Source organism: Haliotis rubra, unplaced genomic scaffold (genome assembly GCF_003918875.1).
Source record: "Haliotis rubra isolate DU_JTF1 unplaced genomic scaffold, ASM391887v1 Scf290, whole genome shotgun sequence".
Taxonomy (NCBI): Eukaryota; Metazoa; Mollusca; class Gastropoda; order Lepetellida; family Haliotidae; genus Haliotis; species Haliotis rubra.
The window spans coordinates 834,006-856,568 of NW_025766958.1; the positions used below are offsets into that span (position 1 = coordinate 834,006).

The window sequence follows — 22,563 nt, forward strand, 5'->3', positions numbered from 1 at the left end:
ACGTCCACGCATCACAACGCCAGTTTAAGATAAGTACCTCCGTCATTAAGGAAGGAGGGTAACGTTGTCTTTTTTTCGCGTTTAGTGTATTTATGTTGTTTTGTATTTCTTTATTGTTTGGGTGCAGACTTGCAGCTTCATTAACTCCATGTTTTAACTGTTTACTTGATCGGGGTTTCAGGTTTCTGGTCAGTTATCAAAAGGGACTGAAACTACTTCAATTTATTTTTATTTCATTTGGAAAATGACTTCAGATGAGACAGTTCAAGGAGAGAAAAAAAACCTATTGCAATATTTAGTCGCAATAGATCATCGCTATCGCAATAGTATGTTGCAATAGACCATCGCTATAGTTGTTTTCCCAACAATAGTCACCCCTAATATAAAGTTCCATACTGCAGAGAAATGCGATAGTGCCCGTGAGCGCGAGTGACTTGAAAAACGCCATATGAAAAACGTTGAATGTTTGCACGCACGCATTATATACCGACAGACCGACCTATATATACTCAGCCTGTAAATCAGATCGACTGTGCGTTAAACCGCACCGTGAAGATCCTGTTTTGAATTGATCTTCAGCAACCCATGCTTGTCGTAAAGGGGGCGACGGGATCCGCTGGTCGGGCTTGCTGATCTGGTTGACACATGTCAGCGTATCACAGTTACATAGGCGCCCGTGAAGATATATCTTTTACATATAGGTCAGAGTCGGGCGCCTATGCGTATTTCCTGCTATGCAGAGTGATGTGGATCTAATTTTAGCTACAGGAAGCTGCGATTTGACAATGCGTGAAATAAATATTTGAACTTTGTAAGAGGCTATACCCGGCAAGTGGACGCTCAAGTCTGTTCATGTTTGTGCATGTGCACGCGATCTAAAACGCGTTACCATGGATACATCAGATAGTGCAGTACCGTTACAAACTGAAAGTCGTGGCAGACAACCCCTATTCGATAATCAACCGACTCTGGAGAAAGACAACCTCGCCAAGAGGCTGAGAACATTCGTCAACTGGACAGGGAAGGTTAAATCATTACAGCTCGCTATTGCGGGGTTTATGCTGATCGGCCCTGGGGACAAAGTGGAATGTGACACCTGCAAGGTTAAACTGTACAACTGGACGGAGACAGACGTCCCCCTTGACGTACATCGGAAATACTCCCCAGACTGCAGCTTCCTCAAGAAGTGGTTTCCTGCGCTTACGCCTACGCTACGATCTGGATATGATGTTACCAAGGCAAAGTATAGCGATTTTGTTGACCAGGTAAAGAGACTGGGCACGTTTGAAGCATGGCCCCTTAAACTGGACATTCAATCTCCTCCAAACATGGCTGCCGCCGGGTTTTTCTATATCGGCTCTGCAGACCGAGCTCGGTGCTTCTACTGCGGGCTGACATTAAGGGACTGGGATACTGATGATGATCCGTTTGATGCGCATCTCCAGTGGTCTCCTAGATGTGAGTATATAAAACACGCCCACAACAGCAAACGGGGGGATGGAATTGACATGAGGTCACAGGACCCACGACACGATGGAGCGTCTTGTGCACAAAACAAACCTGTTGTGCTTGCTGCAAATCTTGGACCCAGGGACAAAGACGGACCTGGAACCGGATGTCCCACAAAGGGTCACGCAGGTGCACCTCCAAGTAAACCAAGACACTCCCCACAGGTAGAGGCGGTGCTTGCCATGGGAATCTCATTTGAGCTGATTAAGCAAGCTGTTGCATCAAGGAGTACAGGGGGTGACTTTCCTGACGCCACGTCATTGTATCTGGCGGTGGAGGAACTGATGTGAAACTGATGATGTTAATGCACTTTTAAGCTTCAGAGACGTATCAGAAGCATATGGTTCATTTCGACTTTATAGATGTATTAGAATCATTACCATGTTTCGCCAGTAGATCTATACACAAAATAGCCAGATGTATACATGCACGTGTATTTAGATTTAGAGTTTGAGTTCAAGATCCAATGTTTGTATTGTAGATTGACCTTGTCATGTATGTTTTTCACCCTATTTCTTTTTTTTTTCAATTTGTTTGGGAATATATTTTGTACGGCAGGTGGTGTGCACTCGCCTTGGTGGTTGTACATTATTCCAAATACTAGTATATTTCGTCAGAACTAACATTTCACGTATGACGTTGGAGGACCCTGCATACGTTTTTAGTAAATTTACTTTCCGGAATCCAAACAAAGGCAAGGTACGGTAATCAGTTGAGACATAAAACATGAAACCAATTTATGGCCATACCGCAAACATGTGACGCCTCGTCTTTGCTTCGATTCTTACCGTGTGTATTCAACCGTCAACTAAATAACGCTGAAATTTGTTTTTTCATTTGTGTTTGTAATTTTCTTTGTGGGTGTAAAATGTGTCCTGCAATTAATTGTAATTATTTTGAAAATAAGCAATTTTTACGTAAAACATTTATAAATATGCAGTTTTAATTTTCAAGCCCTCTTGTTTCAAATTTACCATATACAAAAGAAATCATTGCAAACGAAGGACCTTGCACTTCTGTAATGATTTCCTTTAAATGGTAAAGCGTTGTACTTTCACGTGTTCAAAACCACAATCTGTTCCTGAAACAAAATATCGACATGGCTGGCAGTTGTGTTTATTGTTTCTCATGCCACCTGATATGAAATTACATCCATAATTAATGGACAACTTTGCGTTCGTTAAGATTGTTTATATTTTGCTCATAAAGAATTTTTATTTTTAATAACTGCACGGATATGATTTATCGGTGATAGCCAAATGGAGACAACTATTGAACTATTGTTTAAAACAGGTGTGGTTGTATGAACATCAGCCTTTAGCAAAGCAGCAACTCCTCAGTGCATTGTTGCGAATAACCGAAGATGCCATTATTCATGATTGTTCATGACACTACTGGTGAGGGCGGTGGGGTAGCCTAGTGGTTAAAGCGTCTGCTTGTCACGCTGAAGACCCGGGTTCGATTCCCCACATTGGTACTTTGTGTGAAGCCCGCCGTGATATTGCAGCAATATTGCTATTGTTTACCTCACACAAGGCTAAGAATTAATATGTGTATTATATTATAATTGCTTCTTTCATTTTTCCGATGTTAAATGTAATTTTCAATAAACTGACATCTTCATGATATATAATTCTTTTGCTTTTACTCAACGATTACATTAAAACACGGATGGGTATTGTTTTTTTATTTGTACCATGTTTTTGCTGTTTTACGTTTTATTCAAACTGTTGTGTATCAACTTTCCAGTAAATGAGCTACATACCCCGCTCTGTGTAGGTACTACAGCTGGAACTGTGCTGATCGACGTTATCAGTATTTTGGGTAAAGCTTCCTCTTAATACTACTCATTAAATATTATGAGTCAGGGGCGATGGGGTAGCCTAGAAGTGAAAGCTTTCGCCCATTACACCGAAGACCCTGATTCGATTCCGCACATGGGGAATTTCCTTTTTCTTTGCCATGATTTTGGTGGAATATTACTTAAAGCGGCTTTACTCGCTAACTCATTTATTTGTGTGATGCGCGCGACGGTAACTTGGTCAAGACTTGCTGATGTGGCAGTTTGTTTTGGATCAGTTTAAAAGTTCAGTTTCCGACAAAAATATTATATTCCTTAAGGTTCGACATATGCCCACACCCACAAACGTAATTCTGGAAATCAATTCTGAATTCCTTTTAATCTAAGTAGCCATTGTGGTTAAAAAGTTGGCTCGTCAAGCTGAAGACCCGGGTTCGATTCCCCACATGGGTTCAATGTGTGAAGCCCATTTCTGGTTCCCATGCTGTGACATTGAAGGAATATTTCTAAAAGCGGCGTAAAACCATACTCACTGACTCTGTTGTTGGGGATGGCATGAATATGACATTTGCTGTATTTAATTTATGTCAGTCACTCACTCACTAACTCACAAATTGTTGGGATGAATGTCAAATATAGCTCAGAACAATACCATATGTTTTAAGATAGCATAAACTATATTCCAGAAGGAGAGGAAAAATAATATTGTACAGTTTACGATTTGATTAACGTTCTCGTGTTGAAAGTAAGTTCAGTAACATATGATTGGAGTAATTGCGTATGTTTGTTACCATATGAAGCTCTGACACAAAAAGTACATTGATTTTGTCGGGGTTTTGTAGGGTGGTAATTGACAAGCGCTCGGGATTCAGGGTCCTGATTCGAAGGTTGATCCGCATGTTGGCTGAATGTATGAAACATATACATATTTTAGGTGCACTTCGGAAACTTGTAACAAGTACGTTTTTATGGCAAAAGGGAAAGGCAATTTCGTTGGACTTTGAAACTTATCCATTTGGTATTTTGGACAAATGTGAGATATATTATGTCGTTGGAGTTTTAAACTTATACAAAGGGAGATAAAATTTCGTTGGACTTTTAAACTTATACACAAGGTAAGTAGTTTGGACAGAATTGAGATATCATTTAGTTGGACATTTCAACTGATACATATGGTGTTTGGGCAAAAGGTGTTTTGATGCGTTATTTATGCGGCTTTCACTGACAAACAAAATTATGAACGTCGTGAAGATTTTGTCCTCCGAACTCCTTTAGTAGTGTTACTATATCTAAAATACAAACAGAGTTTAAATACATATCTCATATTGATGGGATGACAAGGACAAAAATGATGGTTGATAAACATGCAAATACAAGTGATTCGTTGTTGAGATGTTACATTATATGTAGATGCACCCACATTTTTACATAACTTGTAGTATTTATTAACGTCAATATGAACTTCAACATGGCAAGCAGGGAAGAAAGGATTAAATAAATCTAAACAGAAACCATGAGGCAAAATACACCCGTCTGTTTCGTGCACACTTGTGCTTGCAGTCGGTGTGCCAAAAGGTCCAAATGTAAGAACCATGAAGAATAAGCCAAGGTATTTCTCTTGCAATTACTTTACGGTGATCCGGGTTAGAACTGATCTTCAGTAACCCACGCTTGTCGTAAGAGGCGACTAACGGGATCATGTGGTCAGGCTCGCTGACTTGGTTGACACATGTCATCGTATCGAAAATGTGTGTATCGATGCTCATGCTGTCGATCACTGGGTTGTACCCCGAAACCGATTTGATCTACACCCAGAAGAAATACAGATAATACGTCCATATTTTACAAGCGCTTCAATCAATAAACAATTCATACTATCGTATATATAACACTTACACAAATACTTCATTCATAGAGACAGGACCCGCCATACAGGCATCTGTGGTGCCGTTCTAGTTGTTCATGATTTCAAGTCTGTTGAACGTGTATGAAACTTGTCCAGTCATACTTCAAAACTGACCACTATGTTATTTGGTGTAGCCAAGTGATTAAAGCGTTCGTTCATTCCACGGAACACCCGGGTTCGATTCGCCACATGGGCACAATGTATGAAACCCATTTCTGTTGTCTCCCGCCTTCATATTGCCTGCACACTGCTAAAAGCGCGTACAACCCAACTCAGTCACTCCACTGGTTTATTTGATTCGACCATTCACATCCAAACTCGAAACAGGTCGATATCATTTATGTGTAGAAAAATATGCAATATATCTGTTGTCCACTTCCACCTAATGACAGTCAAACACCACTGTGGCGAACCTTGATGTGTCGAACTAGCGGTTGTCTCGAATTACACCTTGCGTGTTTCTCCTTTAGTCATCATATTGCGATTGTGAAGAACCACGGATAATTCGAGAATATGGTTTCAAACATACCTATTCGTGAGAAACGAATAAATTGGCAAACAGGCTAGAAGCTTATTTTGAAACCTCTCTAATACAATTTACAAAAGTAAACAAACCAAAATTAACATACAAGTAATTGCATGTCAAACCATAAGGTAATGTACAATCAAATGATAATTAATTATTCAATAGCAATTTCATGATAACAACTGATATATTTCTAAAGCTAACAGTTCTTTAACCATCTTTAGCATCACATCTACAAGAAGCAGAGATGAATAGGTAAATAGATTGTCAAGATCAAGATAAGATATTTCATTATTTCCGTAGAGAATTGTCTTTAAGCTATACTCATTTTTTTCGTAATATAACGCATCATTTCTTTACATAGCGTAGTGTTGACAGGCACATAGACAGTGTGGTGTATTTTCACGGTAAGTGCTGCACGAACAGGAAGGATCGTTAGAGATATGTCTTTCAAATTTATGACAATTTAGGTCACTACAGATTAAACTAAGCCTACAATGAATAATTCACAAAGTCGGCTTCCATAATTCAGATCAAATAAAAATGAATAACCTAATTGGGCAGTTACGTTTTCATTTACATCATTTTGATGTCATTTGGTAAAGCATTAAAAGATCTACTGTACTTGGTAAAAGTGACTTTGAATAAACAATTGTTTTACGCGAATATTTTGTAAATTTTGTAAATGAATTACTGGCCGAAACGCTGTCTGGGACAAGATTATATAAATAATCTGGTGCTTTGCCGTTTATCATTTTATGGAAAAGGGTTAATTTTTGTACACGTCTTTTGTCAACAAGAGGTAAGAAATTAGTTTCTGCGTATAAGTTGTTATGGCTTGTACCTCTTGTTGCCCCGCAGATTGTCCTTAATGCATCAAGTTGTATTTTTTCTAAATGGGTATTTTGAGCAGCGGTACAGTTATCTTAGACATGACTACAATAATCAAATAGCGGTAATATGAAATCCATTTACATAATCTTAACTCATCTACGTGATAAACGTCATTTCAAACTTCTCAAGCAATTTATCATAGAAGTAATTCTATCTACAATACTATTAACTTGAGCAGCCCAGTTTGAAGTTTTATATAATATAACATCTACGTGTTTATGTCGTTCAACTTCGTTTATAGAAACCCCTTGCATGAATAACCGGGGTTTAGGACTAGCCACCCGTATTCCACTAAATTGAATTGTTTCCGGGTTTTTTTAGATTGAACTTCACCTGTTATTTATTTGTCCCCGTTGAACGTCTATGTAGGTCATCATTGACACTGTTTGTTGTTAAACCGGATCTTCTATTATTACATACAGTGATGAATCATCAGCTAAAGACGTACGTTACAATCAATATCATCAACAAGGTCAATTATATATATTAAGAATGACAAAGCTCCTAAAACCGATCCCTGAGGGATACCTGCCAATACAGGTTTAAGTTCAGAGTTATATCCATTTATAAATACCTTATGAACTACGTCATTTAGATAACTACCGAGCCATTCTATCAATTTACCACTCATTCCAAATGATTGTAAATTATTCAAAAGTCCTTTATGCCATACTTTATCAAATGCTTTACGGATGTCACAGAACACGGTTCTTACTTCTTTACCTTTATCTTAAGCACTTGCAATGGAATTGTACAAATCCGCTAACCGATACGTTGTAGAATCGCCAGGAATAAATCCCGATTGCACTGTACTAATGATATTATTATCTCTAAATTAATTAGGCAAATAGTTATGAACAAATTTTAGAAAACTGTAGATACACAACTGGTAAGGGCGGGCGGTCTGTAGCTGCCACATTCATTTACTGAACCCTTAGGGAATACAGTTGCGTGAAGCGACTTATTCAAATTCTCAGTGAGGGGAAATGATAATTTTGTAGCACTTAGTTTAAGAAAGGTATTTCCAATTCCGTCGGAGCAAGTAGCTTTTCTATTATTTAAGGAGACAATATGAGTAGGTTCATTCATCTTCGACACAACGGTGTATGACTTTTTCTCTGATACATTTTTATTTTATCTCTGCAACGTAGGTTATTCTGAATAGGATATTTACACTTGACTGATATGTGTTTAGATACAAAACCGTAGCCCTCAGGGAAAGTTAAAATAGTATGTTTTCTATAATATACAACCAAGCTGCAATTATACTTCACTAAAACGCACGAAACAAAGATAACAAATATTCTAAAAACAACTGAAATTCATTTTTCCCGCTCCCCTGTAGCTTAGCTATCTAATAAAGTGAAAAGATTCTCTCCCTACACCATCATCATGGATGGGGGCTGGTTTCTCTTTGCAAACCGTCACTATAGAAATAGGTCTAAATGTTGGTGGCTCACTTGGAAACCTGGTATTTTTTGCATCGAAATTCTTTAAAATACGGGTTGGTTATAGTATCATCTTCTTCCTTATCTATTTTGCTAACTTTACATAAGCAGGGCATTGTTTCGTCGGGGTACCAAGGTGCTATTTGCCATGGTATCAATGTGTTTAACAATGGCTCGTTTTCACACATGTTTTGTAGTTGGAAACCAAGAAACAGCCACAGATTTCATTATTTTCACAGACATCCTGACTGCAAGCTAGCTGAAAAAAATCTATGGTACTTTTGTATTCATGAGTGAGTGAGTGAGCTTAGTTTTACGTCGCAATCAGCAATATTTCAGCTATATTGCAGCGGTCTGTAAATAATTGAGTCTGGACCAGACAATCCAGTGATCAACATCATTAGCATCGATCTACGCAATTGGGATATGATGACATGTGTCAAACAAGTCAGCGAGCCTGACCATCCGATCCCATTAGTCACCTCTTACGACAAGCATGGGTTACTGAAGATCAGTTCGAACCCGGACCTTCACGGGTCTTTGTATTCATGCGACAGAACTGTAATGACAAGGATCGTCACAATAGCCTCAGTTAGAAGTGTAATCGTATTTCTCAAAATGATCACGAGCACAAGTCTGTGCCTACCGCCTCTGTCATCATAAAAAGCTTTCGTCAAAGATTGTTTAGGCTAGAATGTTGGTAGGATACATTTACGCAATGATAAGGCAATGAAAACTGGACATGAATTAGTGTCACATGACTATCATTATAATGACAATATTGCTAATGTCCAGCAGGTAAAAAATAGCAAAATATTTTTCATGATCATAACAGATAACTGCCAGACTGCACGTAGTCAATCACTCAGGTATGAATCCCAAACAAATACTGACACAGTTTCTCAAGGAAGGTCCAGGTGACCCTGCCCCACCGGTGTCATCCAATGGCAAGCCAGTATCGTACTTAGTTCAACTCACAAAGGGGATTGCATAGGACAACACACTTCTAGCTGTTACGTTAAATATGACAAGCTGTATGGATAACAACGTCCATATTTCGCGAGTGCGACGTTTCGATACAGATTCTTGTACCACTGTCAACCGATGTCAAGAGGAGATGAAGAAGAAAGTTATTTTATTAAAGTGTCAGATATAGTTTGATACAGTAAAAACAGCAACGGCCAGTTGGCCTACGAGACACTAATTACTTGATGGTACATGTAAAATATAAATGTGAATAAGGTAGCTATGAGTTTGTTTACATACATACATACATACATACATACATACATACATACATACATACGCACGCACGCACGCACGCACGCACGCACGCATGCATACATACATACACACACACATACGTACGTACGTACTTACACACAACAGTACAGTCATGCTGAATACAACCACACACACACACACACACACAAAAACACACCTATGGACTCACCCACCAACCCCAGTCAACTGTATAAACATCTCCTCATTTCTAAATATTTGCTGAAAATTATATTAGCTGAGCAGTAAACCAGATAGATATACATGTATAGGTTTGATATACAATTCATTATTGAATAGTTCAAATGAGAACATTTGATATTGAAAATTGGTTTATTGAAAGATATGCTATTCAGATTTGTTTTTGTTATATTTGGGTTGCCCAGGATGTTCCTAAAAGTAATGATTTGGTGAGAGAATTGACACAAATGGCGAAAGATATTTATTCTCAAATGTGGAAACATCAATCATCAACTCTGAGTGAATCAAGATTGTATGTTTATGTTAAGGAAACTCTGTTCATCGAGAAATACTTAAACAATATTGACATGATTTATGTTAAGAGGTACAGAATTGCACATACACGTTTCCACCTCAAGTTCACATATGCTTATGAACAAGGAAGATGGAACACGCTGATAGATTATGTCCCTTTTGTACTAACGAAATAGAAGATTAGTACCACATACTGTTGATTTGTCAAAAATATCGAGCAATACGTGACCAATATTTAAATAATACTCTACTAGAAATTTAAGTATGTTTACGTTTATTAAATTGTTTAAATGTGAAAATAGTTTTGAAGTATTTAAAGCTGCAATGTGTATTTATTATATCTTAAATGTAAGAAAGTTGGATTTACACATGTCCTCACTCTTGGGCAATAATATGTTTGTTGGCGGCACTCAATCGTGTATGATGATTTCCTCTTTTTAGGCAAAAACGAATGACAAAATGAAACACAGCATTTGCCTTTTATAGTGACCGATACTGCATGCTTTTCTACTTACTTGTACGTGTATTTTGCTTTGCAAGTGTTCTTGATGACGTTTTTGCGAATATTTTTTCCAAACGCCTCTAAAACAAGGGAAAAAGTTAAAATTGCTACGTTTTGGCTCCGAAGCTGTTTACAATTACACAACGATGACGTTTTGGAAAGAAAAAGTATATTTGTATTTGTTTTTGCTGCAGCTACATGGGTCCAATATTCTTTTCCTTTGCTTTTTGGTGTTTTATAAGAATTTACGCCTTTCTAGAATTATAAGTAAGATAACATTGATTAATCAATCAACGTATTATCTATTAATCTTTTTATTAAATTTTTTCTTTGTGTGAAAAGGATCACACCTCTCTTGCTGCACTGCCGTGTTCATATTGTTTAAGGGTCGGTGGGGTGGCCTAGTGGTTAAGGCGTTCGCTCGTCACGCCGAAGACCCGGGTTCGATTCCCCAAATGGACACAATGTGTGGAAGTCCATTTCTGGTGTCCCCCGCCGTGATGTTGCTGGAATATTGCTAAAAGCGGCGTAAAACTAAACTCACTCACTCACTCATATTGTTTAACATATGATATATTCACATCGGATCTGGATTCATAAGCCATTGGGAATATTTGTCAGGCAAAGTGGTGCTTCCAATAATAATCCTGTAATACATTCATAAACTGATCAACAAATTCAAGACGACAAATACACAGATGTAGGGAGTATTAATTGTTGTGTTATTTTACAATTTAACAGCCTCATATGCGGTTTTGAGTATATGAACAGGGATTTATTGTTCATTTTCTTTAAATTCTAATGTACATAACTGTACATCCACATTAATGGTTTGGTTTTATAATTCCCAGCCAAAATGAAGTTTTGCAGGAATTTAGAACGGTGATCCGTCCGTAATGTTTCGTTCCGTATACACATCATGCATATGATACAGGTATACACAATAGTGTTCCGAAATACGTATAGATATTGCCGCAAAATATGTTTCTGTTTTCCGTTACACGTTGTTACAGGAACAGACCTCAGAGGTGGTTGTGTGTTTGTGTGTGTGCATGCGTGTGCGTGTGTATTGTTTCTGCTGCACAGAAGCGTAGTTATCAATAGAGGGAGTGCAGTCATGCAAAATATATCTGAAGATATATATTACAAGTAGCTTGCCGTACACTACTACACGATTCACAGAGACGGCCGTGCTGTGACAAGGGTGCATTTGGAAAAAGGCATAATTGGTATAATGCAGACAGACAATGATTATTACAGTCTCACTTGTGTACATACAGTTAATTGATACATAGATAAATATAAAAATTACACAACCAATCACTTAGTGATTTATGAGAGACCAAAATCTAGTAAATACATAGATATTTATAAAAATATGAATATATATACATATATAAACGCATATAATGCTGCTAACAGTATCAACATGTTAGTCCCAGTGCATATCCGGAGTTACAGGTCTCTAAGCACGTCATTTAGAAATTATCAATTAAACTGTTAATTATTATATTATTGTATATTTAATTAAGTAAAGAACACTGCAAACATGTTCTTTTTTCAAACAAGAAGAAATTGGTGTGATATTTCTGTATACAGCTGGTGAGATAATAGACTAACGCTTAGTCTCTGAACATATAAACTTTTGATTGTAAAGAAAAAAAACCATTTACATTGAAAAGGAGCCCCAGTGAGACAGCGCTTTAGAATTGCAGGGAGGGCGAGGCTGTAGGGAAAATAATATAGTTCAGGGACTGTGAGACTGACGAGTGAGGTAAGGGCGGGACGCGTTATCTCTCTATTGACTTTGACGCCCATGGTCTCCAGACCTGAACTCAATAACTTTAGTTTCTGTATGGCAGTTGCGGATCACGTGTTCACTGCTTCTGTCCTCTCAGTCCCATTATAAATTCGGCTAGCCTGGACTAAGCCAATCAAAAACTGTTTTCGCCAGTAAAATTCCCCTGCGACCGAATTTCGCAATTATTCAAACAGGAAGAAGTTTGAACACAAGGCTTTGTGTGTTAGTACGTTAGACGTCAATGCAGGTACTGGAATCAATGTCTCTACATGCCAAAACATACATACATAGCTGACTGTGTATTTACATGACGCAATGCTGCATGGTTGAAATAAATATTCCATCGAGCAGAAAATAATAGGTCACACATAGCAATCTACTTAACAAGGAAAGGATCTTTACACGTGAAATGAAAGGCGATGGCAGCCTGATGATTAATGTATGACGGCCTATCAATACTTTGTTGAGATCGAAAATCATACCGTTGTTTTCTTGCAGGAATTGTTACAGCCAAAAAGTACAATTCCACGTATCTAGGTGTTGACTATACCCACAGTCTTATATAAATGTTGATCTTGCCACAAGATAAATTCTTGCAAAACAACTTGTAACTGTTAATTGTGCGGGTTATCCTTAAAGGTAATCTAAACATTGGTAGCAAAATATTTACGTCGTTTTAATAGTCTTTCTTTTGTCCATCAGTATATTTCGTCAAACATTGCTAGTATTGAATTTGTGGATGGACAGTATTTACAGAATTAAGAACACATGTCGACAAGAGGTGTTGTGATGTATTGATTGTAGAGTCGACTGGAACAGACACATATCGAGGGTTTTGTATTGGCTAACGTGAAAACTATTTCAGAACTATACACTTTGGGGAATATGTGGGAAAACATTTTTTTCAAAGTTCCTTCACTAAACTTTGTACATATGTAGAAAATGTTCGAGAAAATTGGTAGTTCTCGAACGGTTGTTACAAGTCGTCCAAAGAACATCTTGTTTGGGGCACATGCAGCCCCGTAGTAATGAGCATTATGGAGAAAGTTCTTGAAAGGCATGTAGAAGTTGGACGAGCATGAATGCATGACACATTTTATGGATAACAACATCTTTATATTCTTTATACGACGTTTCAGAGGTAATTCTTGTTCCTTGTACATTAATCCCATCTAATTGGCTTCGTAAATAATGTGTTATCTTTGTACATTCTCCCACCTTGCGTTGTGTAAACATGGTTTGTCAATATATAGTCACTCTGTTCACAGGGCGGTGGGTAACCTAGTAGTTAAAGCGTTCGCTCGTCACGCCGAAGTCCCGGGTTCGATTCCAAGCATGCATGGGTACAATGTGTGAAGCCCATTTCTGGTGTCCCCCGCCTTGATATTGCTGGAATGTTGCTAAAAGCGGCGTAAAGACTCACTCACTCACTCTGTTCACGGACTCAGCATGCACTTGATGTGGAGCAAGAATTAGCTCTGAAACGTCATTTAAAGAATAAAAGAAGTTGTTATCCATAAAACATGTGACGCATTCGTTTTATTGGTAGTTGTGTCCCTTCGGTCAACCAGGATTCGGTCACATTGGTTCGAATCCCAGAGTATGATAACGTCGGGGTATATAGTATGACCAGAAATTATTGAGAATTTTAGGAATATGTTTAATTGGATTTCTAGTATAAACAACCTTGACCAGCTATCAAGTGCTTGGTTTCATTCAAGAGAGACAACTCCGTTAATCCTTTTTCATTAGTTTGTGAAGAGTTATCCCCCTTTGTTTACTTGCTAGCAGACGACATTTTCAGTGATCCTCAGTATGGATGATTTAGAGAAGGGGAAGTTGATTTTAGAGTATTATAACAAGGACATCAGATCAGCCAAAGTGATTTCAAGTAGAACAGGCATCCCTTTGTCCACTGTTTATCGTGTTTTGAAAAATATTGCAAATGGATATGGCATTGAGCACCAGGGAGGCGCAGGTAGGCCCAGAAAATTGACTGTCGGTGACAGGAGGCGGCTTGGTATTCTTGTTTCTAAAAACAAACGAAGGAGTTTAGGAAACTTAAGGCTGGATATGATTGATAGAGGAACTGTGGCTGTCTGTAATGAGACAATTAGAACTGAGCTGCATGCAATGGGTTGGCAGCAAAGTCGAGGAATTCCATCACCGATCATTAAACCTGAACAAAAGGAGCAAAGGTTGAACTGGTGCTTACAGCATAGAAATTTTAACTGGGACAATGTGATTTTCTCAGATGAAAGTTCTGTTTGGCTGTTTCCTAATACACTGAAATTCTGGACCAAACAAATTGAAAAACCTTTGTATCAGCGCCCAAAGTACAGTTCGAAATTTAACGTGTGGGGTGGCATATCTGTGTTAGGGGCAACGCCCCTCTGTGTATTTGAAGGGAATATGAACAGTGAGCGGTACACAGATATTCTCGAGGGGGCATTTACGTCCATCTGCTCACGTGTTCTATGGAAATGTTTGGATTTTCCAGCAGGACAACGACCCAAAACATCGTTCAAAGCATTCACAGGCCTGGTTTCGGACCCAAAATATGACATTATTAGATTGGCCAAGCTATAGCCCTGACCTAAATCCAATAGAAAATGTTTGGGGACTTATGAAGGAAAGTGTCAATAAGACAAATCTGACATATATTTCTGAAATGAAAGAAGAGGTGGTCCGATATTGGGACAGCATGGACCACGACTTTCTAACTTCTTTGATCAGTAGTATGCCCCGCCGCATTGAAGCCTGTTTTGCTGTCCATGGTGACTTGACAAAATACTAACTGTTCACCTGTCTTTGAATCTGGAGTTATGTTCTGCTAATATTCACATTTAATACGTGAGTAATGAGTGAATATATTTTTTTTATAATCCCAATTATAACGTGTGTTGCATGTCAAAACTTTAACGTCAAGAATACACTTGTACCCTTTCAAAGTACACTCTTAGAAAAAGTAGGGGATCCTGAAATTTCAATTTGGATAGGAAGTATAGGCGTTAACAAACTTTCCAAGGACAGACATCTTATGAACGTACCACCATTTCCCTATATCACCGCCCCTAAACACAACGCATGGGATGCAGGTGCACAACGCAGCAGCCCCATACACGTGCATGGGGTGTATGGGGTCGATAGATCACTGTTGACAATAAATTTTGACAATCATTTTGCATCACACAGTTGTTAGTGTTTGTTCCTATCCGTCTTTTTGGTTTGAAAATGAAAATCGTACACATGCAAATTTCACGTCAGACACCAATCATCATAATAACATTTTTACAATCGTAAATTAAAAATAAAGGTCCCTTACTTTCTTTAAGAGTATGTAACTGGGTTTCGTTGAAAGCTTTTCTCGAATAAATATTGCTTCATGTTTTATGAATATACAATGACTGATTTCCCAGAAATCTTATTCAAATAGAACGGTATTGTTAACGTTTTGTAGATGGTGGCAAACAGAGACTGACTTTCAATAGCGCCAACGGTGCATAACTAACGCCCTAAATAGACACACAGACCACCTATAGAAACACAGCTGGAAAATAACAGCGCCTGCACTCGTTCGACTTGGTTGACGGTATTTACAATACCCTTTGAAATAAGTCCCATTGATCAACACTGTTATAGGTGTGCTCACTCGTAGAGGGTAAATTTCCATACAAAATGACCACTACAACGACGTCCGTTTATTAAACGACTACTTTTCACGAATCGAATAATTAAACCTACTCAAGGATTTAAATACGTGTCCATTAGACCAGATTTTGTTTGTTGTTTAATATATTCCAGCTATATGGCGGCGGTGTGTAAACAGTCGATTCTGGATAATCCAGTGATCAAAGTCATGAGCATCAATCAACGTAAATGGGATACGACATGTGTCACCCGAAGCAGCGAGTCTGACCACCAAGCATGGGTGGTGAAGACCAATTCTAACCGGTCTACCCTGGTCCAACTCTGAAAACCCACATTTGGAACTGATATAAAGAAACAATATATAATATAAGTTTATTCCACAACGATCAAGGCTTTTACAGAGACAGATCTTCACGGATTAATTAAATGAGAATGTTATGTCCAGTTATGATGAACACTCTGTACGTATACGCTTACGGTCAAGGTCACGGTCACGGTCACGGTCATTGTCACGGGAAGTTTTAAGGTATGGTTGGCCAAGTTGTCTGCGGCGCCGCAATTGGTGGAGCAGTATGCTGTCGAACCCTCTAATCCCCCTGATTATGTTTCGAGTGACAGAGAATTGATTTACGTCGCTTTCAGCATACTTCCAGCTGTTTACCCATGGGAATCGAACCGGATCATCGGCGTGACGAGCGAACACTTTAACCACTAAACTACCCTACCGTCCCGATTATGTGTCGAAGTAGATCCTGTGGATTTATGGACCAAATTGATCGGAAGGTTAGGTTCAGTGTCTTAGTTGTTTCTGCGTCATCGCACCCTGGCGGGGAGTGAGTATAGTTTTAGCAATATTCCAGCAATATCACTGCGAGGGACACCAGGAATGGGCTTCACACATTGTGCCCATGTGGGGAATCGAACCCGGGTCTTTGGCGTGACGAGCCAACGCTTTAACCACTAGGCTACCCCACCGCTCCTTATCCCGAAGTCGTGGCCTCGATATCGATCACTAGTTTTACCTAGTACAGACGCGATATTTTCTGACTGATGTCATATCGCTGGAGTAACGAACTAAAGTGAGTGAGTGAGTTTAGTTTGACGCCGCTTTTAGCAATATTGCAGGAATATCACGGCGGGGGACACCAGAAATAGGCTTCACACATTGTGCCCCAGTGGGGTATCGAACCCGGGTCTTCGGCGTGACGAACGAACGCTTTAACCACTAGGCTACCCCACCGCCCACCGCATTAAAAACAATCAAACACTGTTTGCAGTGTGTAGGGTACTTGTTTTTTGTTTGTTGATTTTTAACGCCTCACTCAACAATATTCCAGCCATATGGCGGCGGTCTGAAAATAATCGAGTCCTGAGCAGACAATCCTGTGATCAAAAGCATGAGCATCGAACTACGCAACTGGGATACGATGACATGTGTCATTGTAATGCTTGTGTCTTAGTGAAACCAGGAACATGAGCTAAAATACTTTAACATTTCTGGAGAGTCTTACCCCAGGCTTTCTTCTGTGTGTGATTATGTTTACAATGTACTGTCAGACTCTTACAAGAAAGAGCTCCAATTTTCTGTTTCATAATTTTTAAATGTTAAGGGTTAGATAAAATTACCAGAATTTTGGTTCAGTTATGCTTCTGCTATATTTATTAGCGCACCTTTGATGAACCCCATGGTTCTGATAACCATCATCGTTGGGATTGAGCATAATTTCCACACTTCGCCAAAATAATAGACCAGTTATTTTGTTGTTTAATATGCGATATCCTGGTTTCTCCTGAAAACACAATATAATACATCTGTGACGAAATATCTATTGTCATGCATTTGTAATAATTTCTGAAATGAAATCTCACACAAATTATACTAAACTGGGGGCATGGTGGACGAGCTGTCTAAGGCGCAAGGCTAGTGATCCAGCGAGCTTAAGGTGCTGGGATCGAACCTACCTGTGACCGGGTGTAAAAACCTGGGAGTCAACTTTGTCTTTCAGTGTTGTCACAACCCCTAGTGTACAGTACACAACCCTGTGCACTTAAAAGAACCCACGAATCAGTTGGTATATGACCAGATGGTGGCCACATGATGGCCACAGGAATACGTGCAAACACCTAGTTGCGCGTACAGCAACGTGCAGTAAATGTGGACAAAGTACTGTGACTATGTGTCCCAGTCCACCCAGCTGTAAATGGGTACTTCGTAAGGATGGGAAAGCCGCAATAACTCTGTGCGCCTAGAGGCTGTACTAGTTTTATACTCCCCTGGCAGTTGAGATTGATAATACGATGTGCAGTTGAGACTGACATCCAATGATCGAGGGGAAAAATACCAGCACCTTGAGCATGTACTATTTTCCTGTATATGTGCGCTATATAAATATCCTATAATAAACAATTTTCTTGAAATTCTTAATGACGTTGAATGAATACGCCTAATAAAACAAATATTATAACTAATGCTGAGGATTGAATTTCAAGGACATTGTTAAAGACAATCTGCAATGCCATTTACAGAACAGCTTTAGATTGTGATCGCGCACGTGTGCACGTGTGCACGTTGCTGTCTTGCAGGATATCCTTGAACACAAAAACGAGTTGATTTTCCATTTGGACAAAGCAGTGATAGTGCAATAAACATTTATGGGATTTCTATTTGTGCGAACAGTCTTTTGTTGGCTTAACTCAAATGTATAGGTATAATCACCAAGTCATCAATATTGTGTAATGGGACCCGTTAACTATAAGGTTCAATCCTGGTTCAAACTCAAGCAAAATTGCGTAAGAAAATATTTCGGGGAATTTTTACTTGTGCAATCAGGTCTTTGATTGGTTTAGCTCACATCATTTGCCATCGTTGCCGACATCCATTAATCTTTAGCTCACCTTGCCATCCGTCGTCGTCGTAAATTAATCTTTAGCTCACCTAACAAACACATACTATTGACCATAACAGAGACTTATTTAATCCTAATGTCAAGAAATACTATTCTAAGGGATCTACAACCTTTCCGTTTTATGCGATAATTTTATCTTTAGCTTGATTTCATCACGAATTTCCGACTACACTGAAAACAGAAAATACTCTTTCCTCAATTAGGCAATTTATTTCAATATGTTTTAGAATTCGATAATGTCTAATCTGTCACGAGGCTCATCGTTTATCGTGATACTTTATTTTTTGTAATTACCTAAATCTGACTTTTGCATTTTTGGCCTTACTCTCAAATTCTTCAACATGCATTTCCTGGACCTGAAACTTGACAATGTATCCCAAATGACATTTAAACCCTTGCACCCTTGATTTTTGCTCAGAATGTAATAAAATTTGGTATATGTCTAGCTAGTAGTGGAATCGCCCGTATCACGTTTATATTATATCATATATAATTTAGTTTGCTGTTTTATATTTTCTAGGTTTCATTTGTCCTTGCACTGGTCCTGTGCTTCTGCGCATTTGGCTATTCAACTCCCGTAGTGAAGAAAGTAAGTAATCGTTGGCTTTTGTTTTGGTTGATTTTTTTTGTTGTTCTTTTTTTTTTGTAATGGTGTGTTGTAATCTTCGCTGTTGTTGGTTTTGTAATGTGTTTTAGTGAGTGTGTTTTGTTTGTGTTTTGTACAGGTAGTATTGATGTTTGATGAAGGTTCTTAGTTAGCCAAGTGGTAAATCTGTTCGCTTGTCAAACTGAAGGCCTGGGTTAGATCCATGATGACTGTAAGGGGTGTAAAACTCAGTCCAGTCAGTTTGATTCGGTTATTTCTAGGAGATGCTTTTTAACTGGAACATCGTTCGGCATTAAACAACTAAATTCAAAAGTCATGTTGCATCGCTAAGTTGAAAGTGACAATCAGGGCCAGATATAAACATTGCGAATACACTGTCAGTGGGACACCATGATTTGCCAATACTGTTTCTCAACACAAAACGTTTGTTATCAACATATGTCCAAAATATAAATGTATACTAATAATTTGGTATTAAAACCAAAACCATTTGGCCAAACTATTCACATATCCACAAAAAATTATTTGCGCAGCTAAGAGGGTTTTACAATTAAACTATGAAGCTTCATTTGAGAAGCACCTCTGTTATTGTGTGATGGCAATAACTGATATAGTTTCTCATTGGTAGGGAGTACATGAAATATCTTGCAATGTATAAATGATGTCTTCAATTAATCTGTAACAGTCAGAATTGAAGACATGTTCAATACAATTTTAGATGCCTCTAATTCAATTCAAGATATCTCCAAAGCAATTGAAGATGTCAGTAATGTCGAAATAAATGTGAAAATGACCTGCCGAACGAGTTGACTAAATGGATCAGGTGGTCAGCGGAATACTGTTGTGGCTTTAGTATAACATCTTAAATCAGTTGGTGACTGGCCTGTCTTGCGTCATTCTCATCACTGTTTTCTTGTGAACTATGTGGTCAGTGTGAGAAGATGGACAATGGTGCCCTGGTGGAGGAGGACTGTGAGGATGGGACAGGTGTGTCGTCAGTAGCTGGGGAGGCCGACAACGTCTTCGTCGGTGTTGACGTAAAGGTAACCTGTTTGTTTATCAGCATTTCTATACCAGGATAGCATGTCTTACACGGTTAAACTCCTCATAACTAAGCTTTACTGATTTTTCACAATATTGTATTACAGTCGGTGTTAGAATGAAAATATATTTCGTTATATATTTTATATCGATATTATGTTAATATAATAAGTTAACACGATGAACAGAATTAGAAATTATATTATTTTAATTTGCTCGAAATAAATATTTAACTAATAAATGCAGTTTCTCAGATTTCTTATATTCAATGAGTTCATATTTACGCCAAATGGTTACAAATGAAGGCTGAATTTGGTGGTATGAATATTATTTGTTGGGCCAATTACCAGTTCCATGGGAAGTTTTTAGCTGTCGGTAGCCTATTTGTATCAATATTAAACATAGCTTTAAACTGATTTCAAGCTGTTTCCAACATTTTCCACAGGGCCGCCGTGTGTTTAAGGTGGCGGGTAACGAAACCTGCTTCATTGTCTCAGATCCAGCCCCGCTGCCAGCCGATGTGAGTACAGTTTAATGTAATAGCAGTTTCAGTGATCCAAAATTCAATTTTCGGCTTGATGTGGACTTGAATCTTGTTGGCGCTAAATGGACCTTGGCTTTCAGAACATGCTCACCCTATTCGCGAACACCTGTTGTCATCACTGATTTGCAGTGATCAATTCCAATGATCTTCAAAGTTATTTTCCCCTTCACCCCAACCGGAATTGATTCTGATCATTGTAAAGACTGGGTATTCTTTTGCACTGCCGTTCTATATTTAATAGTGATGTAACTGCATTGAGGCTGATTTGACAACCGTACCTTAGTGCTGTTGTTTTACTGCTCAGGTGACAGAGGCCACAATGGACCAAACAAAGACTCCGGTACTGGTGACTGACCAAGCTGTGTTGGACAGTGTGAGAGAATGGTGCACAGGCGACGTCTATGTCCTCGTGGCTGACGACACTGCTGTCACTGGAGGTATTAATACTGAATGAATGAATGATTATGTTTCGGTCTTTGTCAGTGTTTGTATATCTGTGTCTGTGTCTGTGAGTCTCTCTGTGTGTATAGTTTTTTGTAAAGATATTATTATTGTTTAATAAAGTCTAGTGGATAAGTCATGATTAAACCGTTCGCTTGTCGACCTGAAGGCCTAGGTAGATCCACAACAGTGGTGCAATGAGTGAAGCTGCTTCTTGTTGGTTGCTACAAGCCCTAAATCTTCCCTCGCCATACTATTTTATCATACCTTGTGATTCACTCTTACACCACCTTTGGTGGTCCTATGGAGAATAGAAGAATCTGAATCTGTTAACCCTGTGTACGGAGGCACGCTATTCTAGACAAGTGGTTAAACATTCTCTGTTCTTTCTGTTTCAGACAGACACAAGCGAGCCATCTGCTACAGAGTAGTGTGCAGATACTACATCTACTACGGGCGTCTGTATCGTCACTGCAGAATTTATCTGTTCAGATGTTAGAACACACGGACACAACGTGTATCCTGAAAACATCAACATACAAAATGTATTTTCAAAACATTGAGTAACTGAAAAATCCTCACACGAGTTCGCTCGTTCGTTCGCTCTTTCGACGAGTATCGTCACTGCGTATTGTTTCTGTTAGCTGTTAGATCACACAGGCGCAACACGTACCCTGAAAAACAGCAGCATGTAAAATGTATATACTATCACATGTAAAATCCTCACAGGTGTTCGCTCTTATGGTTCCAGGGTGTCTGAATTTGTCCCGTTATGACTATTCTTTATTTTTTTTTTTGAATTAAGTCTTTAAATTAACACTGACATCTCTGTAAATTTCTTGTCTATTGTGGAATAAAGTTGTTGCTTTTAGAGATCAAAATATTTATTGTTTTTGTTAGCAATTCCAAATGTAGGCTGGAGTTGGACCCGTGAAGTCCGGTTAGAATTGATCTTCAGTAACTCATGCTTGTCGTAAGAGGCGATTAACAGGATTGGGTGGGCAGACTTACTTAGTTGACATGTGTCATCGTATCCCAGCTGCGTAGATCGATGCTCAGGCTACTGTTCAAGAAATGAGCGCCGGGTCTCCAACAAGCGCAGGGTCTTTAATCAGCGCCGGGTGTAAAGCCACTCTTCCAGAAATGAGCGCCGGGTCTCCAACAAGCGCAGGGTCTCTTTTGAGTGCCGGGGGTAAAGCAAAAGTTCACA

General features: G+C 38.8%; 2 protein-coding genes across 2 annotated transcripts; both read left to right on the forward strand.

The window, feature by feature from the left end:
- The first annotated feature begins 745 nt into the window (after positions 1-745).
- On the forward strand, positions 746-3,136 carry LOC124281925 (baculoviral IAP repeat-containing protein 2-like). The gene has a single exon (XM_046717932.1). The coding sequence runs from the start codon at positions 891-893 to the stop codon at positions 1,797-1,799; it is 909 nt and encodes a 302-aa protein (XP_046573888.1). The 5' UTR covers positions 746-890; the 3' UTR covers positions 1,800-3,136.
- Positions 3,137-19,241: 16,105 nt separating this feature from the next.
- Positions 19,242-21,939, forward strand: LOC124281926. Its single transcript, XM_046717933.1, has 5 exons — positions 19,242-19,309; positions 20,260-20,370; positions 20,814-20,888; positions 21,217-21,349; positions 21,752-21,939. Exons 2-5 carry the CDS (start codon positions 20,269-20,271, stop codon positions 21,850-21,852), a joined length of 411 nt encoding a protein of 136 aa, XP_046573889.1. The 5' UTR covers positions 19,242-19,309; positions 20,260-20,268; the 3' UTR covers positions 21,853-21,939.
- Positions 21,940-22,563: the final 624 nt, after the last annotated feature.

What these genes read in the sequence shown, in the direction of transcription:
- LOC124281925 (XM_046717932.1), top strand. Translation starts at nt 891, where the DNA reads ATGGATACATCAGATAGTGCAGTACCGTTACAAACTGAAAGTCGTGGC.
- LOC124281926 (XM_046717933.1), top strand. Translation starts at nt 20,269, where the DNA reads ATGGACAATGGTGCCCTGGTGGAGGAGGACTGTGAGGATGGGACAGGT. An exon ending in TCGTCGGTGTTGACGTAAAG is followed by an intron (nt 20,371 to 20,813) that starts GTAACCTGTTTG and finishes CATTTTCCACAG; the next exon opens with GGCCGCCGTGTGTTTAAGGT. An exon ending in CGACACTGCTGTCACTGGAG is followed by an intron (nt 21,350 to 21,751) that starts GTATTAATACTG and finishes TTTCTGTTTCAG; the next exon opens with ACAGACACAAGCGAGCCATC.